The 10,594-nt window shown below is 34.2% G+C and overlaps 1 protein-coding gene across 1 annotated transcript in view; it reads left to right on the top strand.

Moving 5' to 3' along the window:
• Nucleotides 1-2,472, top strand: part of LOC139886321 (ferredoxin--nitrite reductase, chloroplastic) — a 2,823-nt gene extending 351 nt beyond the window's left edge. Inside the window, exons 1-4 of the mRNA XM_071870088.1 lie at nt 1-142; nt 733-1,087; nt 1,175-1,463; nt 1,552-2,472. The exon at nt 1-142 is cut by the window's left edge and continues 351 nt beyond it. Of these exons, the coding sequence (XP_071726189.1) occupies nt 1-142; nt 733-1,087; nt 1,175-1,463; nt 1,552-2,292 (1,527 nt within the window). The 3' untranslated portion in view covers nt 2,293-2,472. The remainder of the gene's footprint in view (nt 143-732; nt 1,088-1,174; nt 1,464-1,551) is intronic.
• Nucleotides 2,473-10,594: the final 8,122 nt, after the last annotated feature.

Genomic DNA, 10,594 nt, shown 5'->3' with positions numbered 1-10,594 from the left:
CCCATGAAATTATTTATGGAGAATGGGATTGAAGATCTTGCTAAGATTTCATTTGAAGATATTGATAAATCTAAAGATACTAAAGATGATGTTGATGTTAGACTTAAATGGCTTGGTTTGTTTCATAGAAGGAAACATCAGTGTAAGTTTCATTTACTTTTTATATCTCTTTACATCTTATAAAGTTTCAAGCTTTGCTTAGTTACTTTAAAGAACTACCATAAAAGTTAATAGCTTTTTATTCCAAAACTATTTGGAATTGGTTGTTCTTGAATCTTCTGATCAAAATACAAAGGATCCATTAGTCTTTATTACTGTTTATATCTTAGAATCTGTTTTAAAGATTCAAACATTGAACAGTCACTTCATGGTAAATGTATGCTATAGATTACTGTTTTTGAATTATCAATTGATATCAGTTTTTGTCGAATCTTTAGATCAAATCAGAATATGCCCATTAGTGTTTGTTACTGTTTATACCTTTTTACTTGTTTTCTTGATTCTATCTTTGATTATTTACTTCACAGCACCATAAAGATCATAACTTTTGATGAGAACCACTTGGAATTGGCCCTTCATAAATTTTTAGATCAAGAAAGATAACACCTAATGGTTTTTATTACTGGAAAAGCATTCTAATTTCAATACAACAAAACGATCAAGTAGTCAATATTAAAAAAAATGTAACTTTAAGCTCTGATCCTGTGAATATGAATGGTGTTTAATATACAGATGGTCGATTTATGATGAGGTTGAAGCTCCCAAATGGTTTAACAACCAGTGCACAAACTCGATACCTAGCTAGTGTCATAAAGCAGTATGGAGAACAGGGTTGTGCTGATGTTACCACACGACAAAACTGGCAAATTCGAGGTGTTACATTGCCTGATGTACCTGCAATTCTAAAGGGTCTTGATGAAGTTGGTTTAACAAGTCTCCAAAGTGGTATGGACAATGTTAGGAACCCGGTTGGGAACCCGCTTGCAGGGATTGACCCACATGAAATTGTGGACACAAGGCCTTATACGAATTTGTTATCTCAATTCATCACTGCCAATTCGCGAGGGAATCCTGAATTTACCAACTTGTAATATCTTTAAATCCATGAGTTATTTATTTAATTGCTAAATTAAAAGATATGCATTCTTCTGACTTTTTGATTGATCTTTTGTAGGCCTAGGAAATGGAATGTGTGTGTGACTGGTTCACATGATCTTTATGAACATCCACATATTAATGATCTAGCATATATGCCAGCCACAAAGAATGGCAGGTTCGGGTTCAACTTGTTGGTTGGGGGTTTCTTTAGCCCGAAGAGATGTGAAGAGGCTATTCCTCTTGATGCGTGGGTCCCAGCTGAAGATGTTACCCCGGTTTGTGGGGCGATTCTTGAGGCCTATCGCGATCTTGGTACAAGAGGGAACAGGCAAAAGACCAGAATGATGTGGTTGATTGATGAACTTGTATGCCATTTTTTTTAACATTTAATTCATAAATACATATTTATTTTTAAGGAGCTATTTTGCTAATTTTGATTAATTTGGGCTGCAGGGCGTAGAAGGGTTCCGTGCCGAGGTAGTAAAGAGAATGCCCCAACAAGTGTTGGAAAGAGCATCTTCTGAAGATTTAGTTGACCCAAAATGGGAAAGAAGGGATTACTTTGGTGTAAACCCACAGAAACAAGAAGGCCTTAACTTTGTGGGCCTTCACATTCCTGTGGGCCGGGTCCAAGCCGATGACATGGATGAGTTGGCCAGGTTAGCCGAAGAGTACGGCTCAGGAGAGCTTCGGCTAACAGTAGAGCAAAACATCATACTCCCAAATGTACCAAACTCGAAAGTCAAAGCATTACTTAATGAGCCTCTTTTAAAAGAAAAGTTTTTACCCGAACCACCTATTTTGATGAAAGGGCTAGTGGCTTGCACCGGTAACCAATTTTGTGGGCAAGCCATAATCGAGACAAAAGCTCGTGCTTTGAAGGTTACAGAAGAAGTGGGGAGACTTGTTTCGGTAACCCGTCCAGTGAGAATGCACTGGACGGGGTGCCCAAACACGTGCGGGCAGGTTCAAGTAGCGGATATTGGGTTTATGGGGTGCATGACTAGGGACAAAAATGGAAAGGTTGTTGAAGGAGCTGATGTATTCATAGGAGGTAGAATTGGAAGTGATTCACATTTGGGGGATATTTATAAAAAGGCTGTCCCTTGTGAAGATTTGGTTCCTTTAGTAGTTGATATTTTGGTTGAAAAATTCGGTGCTGTTCCAAGACAAACAGAAGAGGGGGAAGAATGAAAACAAGAAGTGTACATCCAAATAAACTGGAGATTTATAGTGAAAAGCTGTACTATTCATTTACTGAAACTGTAAGATTACTGTTGTCAAAAGCTCCACACATACATCTTCCATTATTTTTGCTATTTCAGTAACTATGTAATAATATCCTAAATTATATTATATTCATATTCATTTTCCTATTCCTGTTCCTAAATATAATATGGAACTCTGGATTGTGAGATCAGCTTTTCAAAATCACATTTTATTGTCAATCAGCTTTTCAAATGGTTTTAGATCAAATAATAATGGTTCTTTGGGCATGTTACTTGTTAATTAGAGACAGAGCATTAAGTAAAAACTAAACAGACCCCTAAGTGTTATGTGTTCACTAAAATGATTTTTCACCCGATCCATCCGATTAATAATATATATGGACAATTTAAATGGATATGAATACGCATATTGAATGAACCAGAATGGGTACGGAGATAGAATGAACCAGAATGAGTACGGAGATAGAATGAACCAGAATGAATATGGATATACTACACATACAAAGACATAAATATATTCATACAATAAATATTACAAATGTATTACCATTAAACATACATTTTTGCTTGCATCCGTAAAAAAAAAATAATAATAAAAAAAAAATCACTGTAAGTACTCGCATATAATTACATTAGAACTTAATAAACATACAAATTATACATTTAATTTGTCATAATCTATGTTGTACGTTAAATTTAAATAAATCGTATTCTATCTTTGACAATATTTACATTTTTGGTGGAACAATTTTAATTTATGTAATGTTATATTTATTATTGTTATATTGTTATTGTTATATTACATATATGTTTTTATTGCGTATTAGAAAATAGAGATTATATATCGGGAGGTCACCAAAGTTTAATGTTTTGTGTTTGTAGGTCACTCATATCTGAAAATAATTTTGTAGACCACCTAGTTAATTTTTTTTTTTGTTTAAAGTTCGCCCATATTTGAAAGTGAGCTTGTAAGTCACACAAATACGTATGTTACATATATACCAAATCTGACTAAAAACTCCTTGTTGAAAAAAATATAAAATACACAAATACTCATATATTTGATAACAATTAATCGTTATATAGATAATGTTGATTAAGAAAGTTTGGTTACTTGTGTTATTTTTTTACATTTTTCTAATGAAATTTTAGTCAGAATTGGTACGTATGAAACAACACATGAGGATGACCTAATGTGATGATCCGTCCAAATCCATTTAGACGAATACATCATTCATCGATTTCACAGTGATGTACTGACCTCTACATGATATGTTTTGTAAACATTGCATTCTTTTGAAAAGGCACACCATAATTGAATATCAAATTCCAAGGTTTTTGACGTTTGATGATTTCTACATATAGACAATCACCGTAGTTAATAGTTTACAATACTACATCCGTTGATAATGCAGTCAAAATAAGATACATGGTGATGATTTTGTGAATGCAACGTTTTCTCGAATAAAGCATGTATGACTCCATGCACATAGCTTGTATCACATATAAGCAAACAGCGGAAGACTTCTAGGAACCTGAGAATAAACATGCTTTCAAGTGTCAACACAAAGGTTGGTGAGTTCATAGTTTTAATGTTGCGCATAATCCGTATATAAAGGTGGATCACAAGATTTCAGTTGTTTCATCCAGAAACGTTTATCAAAATATTCTACGAAATTGAGCACCCTGGTAACTAAGCTTTAACGTTATAATAAGTACCCATGTTTTAACATACATGCAACTAACATGTACAATACACACAAACGTGTACTAAACTCAAATAGCATACGTCCGCTTTATAGTTCAGGCTAGGGTTTCTATACATGGAACAGACGGGGATGTCAAGCCCTATGGATCCATATACAACTATTCGCGCCCACCAGTTCTTATAACCGGTAGCTACTAGTTACTAAAGCTAAGGGATTTTCGGTTCAAACTCAGTGTAGAATTTAAGTATGTACTTGTATCCATTGTGTTTATAATAAAGTGCATGTATTCTCAGCCCAAAAATATAGATTGCAAAAGCAATTAAAAATGGATCTATAAACTCACCTTAGCAGCACATAAAGTCATTCACCGAAATGTGACCGAAACTCGGAATGTCAAATAACTGTAGATCTCAACCTAGAGAACATATATTGGTCAATAAATGTCTAACAAGCTAGGTCAGGTCATAGTGTATCACAATCCTAATGCTCGAGACTGACATGCAAAAGTTAACAAAAGTCATCTCAAAAAGTCAACCTGACTCAATAGTGATTTTAAAATCTATACTATAGTTGAATGATCATGGCAATCGAAAATATTTTAACATTTCACATAGTTTCTCAATACATGTAAGATTAGACTATAGTTTTTATAAAGCTTTAAAATATGATAAAACAATCAATTTTGACAATTGTTCAACAAACGAGACGTGCCTTATATAAGGATTTATTTACTCGGCTGGTAATATTTAAAAATCCAATTTATCAATTTTATGAACAAGTTGTTTAAATATTAATTACAGATTCAAAAGCAATTTCAATTAACGTTAATCATAATTCAGTTGACCATATCTTTTAATCCGTTCATCGAAATCACGCGATCTCTAAATGAAAAGTTATTAATTTTTTACCAGCTTTCCAATAACATGCATATCATATACCTTATATCAGTAGTATATGTATTAAATTCGTGATTCATCGTAAAACTATCTAACGACGAAATTTAGCATACAAGCATGTATAAACATATATACTCGAGCATTAGACATGGATACACTATTAATATTTAAAAGATAAGATATGAATGCTCACGTATCAATATTGTGATTCAATATTGCAGGAAAGTACGTAGACGCAACGGAGATGATAAACACTAGGTTTGACTTGCGAATAATACCCACGAACATTACCCATAACCTCCATAGCTATAACCCATAATTTCCTTAGCTCTATCCCGCTCGAAAACCCGTTTTGAAAATAACATGCTCATGACCTCGTCGTAATATTTTATGTAAAATACTTAATAATAATAATTCTATTAATAATAATAATAAGATTAATATTAATAATATTAATCTTAATAATAATAATATAAATAATAATTATAGTATAAATAATAATAATAATAATAATAATAATAATAATAATAATAATAATAATAATAATAATAATAATAATAATAATAATAATAATAATACGGAGATAGATAGATGTGAATATGTGTGTGTAATCGAGCCAAAATTCTTCGAGCTTTATAGACCTCTCCTGGCCAGCCACCCCATGCGATCGTATGGGTTTGAAGGCCATTGGCCATGCGATCGCATGGCCTTCTTTTTCCAGCTCACCTTGTTTTGTTGTTTTGCTTGTCGACATAATTAAATAAATATATAATATATATAATTTATATTAATTAATTATATATTATATTATATTCTCGTGCCTAGTTAACTTGTAATTTTCGTTCCGATAACTTGTACGTTGACGCTCGACTTATGTCCCGTTTTCGGTTGTTTCGAACGTCCTTTCGTACGTTTAGAAAACTAGCACTTTACGTTTCGCGACGTGTACCTTTATTAATAATTAGACTTAATCATCGATAGACTATATTACCAGAAGTATAACTTATACATTTGAGTAATTTGGTTATTTGCTTCTATAAATCAACTCCTCGTTGTTTATTAAAATATATTTAATAATATCGAAACGTTTTATATCTAATTTAATTCTATACATTATCACATTGTAAAATATATATTTTCGTTTAGAAAAATATAAATTTGTATATAATATTTATTTATCAAACGGAAAAATAAACGGGTGTTACTATCGTTTACAAAAATAATTTCGAACCTTAATATATATATATATATATATATATATATATACAATATATATAAATACTTTTTATATACACGTTGCAGGTTATTTATATATTTAATTCAAATACAATCAAAAAGAAAAGATTTCTTAAATCAACGTGGACCTCACAGAGACTCGTAATCATATCACAATGTATCAGATAAATCAATCATTTGATATTATTTTTTAATTCCTTCGATAAATATATTAAACATATATTGAAACAATTTGTTCATGTAAAGTATTATACATCTAATACTTTGTTAACGTTTTCAGCTAATATAACTATATATTATATATACATATCTTTATATACATATGTAACATCCCGCCATTTTTTGTTTACTTTTCCGTTTACTTATTTAAAGTCCGTTATATAATTATAACATCTTCCGTTAATACGCGTTTAAAATATTTCGTTTAGGTAATTCACGCACCCGCTTCAAACTTGAGGGACCAATGTTGTCATTTGACCAAACTCATGACTAGGTCAAAGTGGTCAACTCCATCCTCATCCATTCATTATCCTTTTTCTTTTTCCATTTTTCCTTAATACTTTCAACATATTCTCTCAAACTCCAATTCAAAGATTCATCATCCATTTCCAATCTAGCAATCAAACATCAAAACAAATTACATATTTGGAATCCTTGCATCTTCCTCTTCGATTCCATACCGATTTCATCAAGTTTTGGTAACTTTCTAAAATCACTAGATTCTTTGTTCTTGATGTTTTTAACTTATAAAAGTGTTAATTAGTGTCTATGACTCAAGTCTAACATGAATATATGATTTGTATGTTTGATTTTGTTGTTTTGAGTAATTAGCATGAACTTGTCAAATGGGTGTGTTTAATCTTGGGTTTTGGATGAGTATATGTTGTTAGATGTTAGAAGTGTATGTATTAAATGTGTTACTAGCATCACTAGCTTTAATTTGATGTGTAGGTTAATTAATAATACTTCATTAACATGATTATTGATTTTATGATTTTTTGTTAGGGTTTGGTAGCCTTAAATGTGATTTTTGATGCATTAAAAGCCTTGCAATGTTGTTTGTAAGTGTTTAATAGTATTGTATGAGTAATTACCTACGAGACGGCGTATTATATGTGTGTATTAAGTTCCCGAATCATCTTATGCAATTTATGAACTTGAAACTTTGAAAATAGACTTTTAATGATCACTTGACGAGAAATTGGTTATTGTAAATGATGTTTTTGATTGATGAAATGTGTTTAGCTATATTCCTCATTAAATTACCTTCCAACGATATAAGATACGTGTTTTGAATGTTTTCGGATCATTAGTTATGGATGAATGAAGTTTGGCTCGACACTTAGAAAAATTCAGCATTTCAGCACCTGGAGGACCCAAATTGCGGCCGTAACCCAGGACATTGCGGCCGTAACCCAGGCCATTGCGGCTGTAACATTTCGGACTGTCCAAAATTGTTTTGTGTTTTCACAATTACATTCCCGCTTACTCGCAACTCCGATTAACATGAAACTTGGCCAACATGCTTATATATGACTATGTTTTTATGGACAATAGTCGGAAACCCGACCCGACCCCGTTGACTTTGACTTTGACCAAGTTTGACTTTTAGTCAAACTTAACTAAATGTTTATGCAATCGTTCTAACATGCTTTTATACTTATATCTTGCATGAAACTTGACAATTTGACTCACATGCTATATTAATTGAGTCGTAACGAGCCATAGGACTAACTGAACAAATTTGACCAACCGTGTTTACCGTTATTGATACAACTTACTTGTTTAGGTTAAGACTAGCATTCGTCCTTGCACACGTTTACTTGTGAAATACCTTTTATACTCTTGCACTCAAGGTGAGATCATAGTCCCACTTTTACTCTTTTAAACTTACATTTGGGATGAGAAAACATAAACGTTTCATTTTACAAAGTGAACACAAGTACAAAAATAAACATTCTACATACGAGTTAGAACAAAAATCCTCAATTCGATTATCATTAGTTATACTTGCCGGGTGTAAGCGAGAACTTATGTTGTATGGCCATATGGGTTTGACAAACCCTCATTCGGACGGTTCGCTAACGTTATTCGGATGAAATATATTTTCGAGAAACAGTGTAGGTTCTAACACTATTGTGATGGGGTTCTTGGTACATTAAGTCTTGATAATTGGGTGCTCGTGATAATAACTTTTAGAATGGTTTACTATTATTACGATGTTATAAATCTTGTGGTTCATTTGTACTTACTTACTTACTTAAACCTATGATTTCACCAACGTTTTCGTTGACAGATTTCTATATTTTTCTCAGGTCCTTGAATGTTATGTGATACATGCTTCCGCTCACTATTTTTGATACTTGCTTGGATGTCGAGTATACTTGCATATATGAAGTGTCTTTTGGCTTTACATTTAATTGTGTCGCATGGGTTTCAATTGTACCTTAACGTTGTAATGTAACTAGTCATTGAACTACTTTTGTAAACTTGAAACATCCTTACTTTTGAAATGAATGCGACATATTTTCGATCAAACGTTAATTTAAAGACTTATGACCACGTAACGAGACCTAAGTAGATGGCACCGTCAATGACGATTTTGTCGGATCGCTACAGATGGTATCAGAGCCAGGTTGTAGGGATTTAGAGTTCATTGGTGTCAACCCCGAGTCATAGGGTACATTAGTGAGTCTAGACTACAACCGGCATATAGACTTGAAGTAGGAATTACTTGACTACTTGTGCATTTATACTAGAACGTTTCTACTCATATCTAACTCTTATTTCATCTTAATCTCACGTTGTTTAATTTGATTAACACGCCACCTTGACTATATGAAATAATGTCGAATGCACATATGAATCAGGGTAATATAATTTCCGGGATTATATTACGGTGACTCATATGAACGTTCCGACATTATGACATAAAGAATTTAAGGCGAGTCAAGGAAAATTTTCTCTCTATCCTTATTCCATATCACGGTTAGTATTATTAAGAATACTAATCAATGATATTCTTGTGTTTTGAAGGAACAATGCCTCCTCGCCATGTACCATGCCATGAGACTCCCGAACAAGCTCTTCAACGGATGATAGCCACCACCGTGGATGCGGCCATGGCTGGTCACTCCTCCAACAACAACAATAACAACAACCACAATAACAACAATCAAGGAGCCGGTAACTCAAGCGAAGGGTGCTCCTACAAAGCCTTCATGGGGTGCAAACCTCACACTTTTGATGGAACCGGAGGACCGGTTGTGCTCACTCGATGGTTTGAGCAAACGGAAGCCGTCTTTAGCATAAGCGGTTGTCGGGACCAAGACAAGGTCAAATACTCCACTCACACTTTCGCCGGTGTCGCTCTTACGTGGTGGAACACCTATGTGCAATCGGTGAGTACCGATGAAGCTCACGCCCTCTCTTGGGCCGAATTAAGGGAAAAGATGATCATCGAATATTTTCCTCGTGAAGAAATCCGAAGGCTCGAACAAGAGCTAAGAACTTTAAAAGAGGTCGGAAACGATCTCAAGGCCTACAATCAACGATTCTCCGAACTAGCCTTGATGTGCCCAAAACTTGTGAACCCCAAGTCTTTAAGGGTTGAACTCTATATGGATGGTCTCCCAAAGAGCATCAAACGCGGGACGAAATCATAGTACCGGCACCTAAAGCCGAGGATAAGTCAGGTAACAATAAAAGAAAATGGGAAGCCCCCCAATCGAGCAAAAATAACTTTGCCAAGAAGCCTTTCACCTCCGACGGCAAGAAGGGTTATGCCGAAAACCTACCTCTTTGCAACAAATGCAACAAACATCACTTTGGTGAATGTGGCAAGCTAATTTGCCATCGGTGCCAAGGAATTGGTCATAAGGCCAACGATTGTAAAAGTGCCACCCCCGTCGCTCGAAAGGGGCCCAATGCACCAAAGACGGTCACTTGTTACGAATGTGGCCAAACAGGCCATTATATAAATGCATGCCCAAATAAGAAAGATAATACCAATACGCGCGACCGAGCTTTCAACATTAACACCGAGGAATCCCGAGATGACAATGAACTAGTCACGGGTACATTCCTTCTCAACAACTCTTATGTTACTTGCTTATTCGATTCGGGTGCCGATAAATGCTTTGTATCCAAGACTTTGGCTCATACTCTTTGCACTTCACCACTCCCCCTAGATACTACTTATGCCATTGAGGTGGCTAACGAGAACCTATTGAGTGCCGACACATATTATCGGGGGTGTACATTAAACATTTTGGGTAAGGAATTTGAAATTGACTTGATACCCATGGAACTAGGAAGCTTCGATGTAATAATCGGTATGAATTGGTTAGTCAAAATGAAATCTCACATCCTTTGTGATCTTAACGCAATCCGAATTCCTATCGAGAATGGTGAACCCTTGATTGTT

This window comes from Rutidosis leptorrhynchoides, chromosome 1 (genome assembly GCF_046630445.1).
Source record: "Rutidosis leptorrhynchoides isolate AG116_Rl617_1_P2 chromosome 1, CSIRO_AGI_Rlap_v1, whole genome shotgun sequence".
Taxonomy (NCBI): Eukaryota; Viridiplantae; Streptophyta; class Magnoliopsida; order Asterales; family Asteraceae; genus Rutidosis; species Rutidosis leptorrhynchoides.
This window is presented reverse-complemented; position numbering and strand designations above follow the sequence as displayed.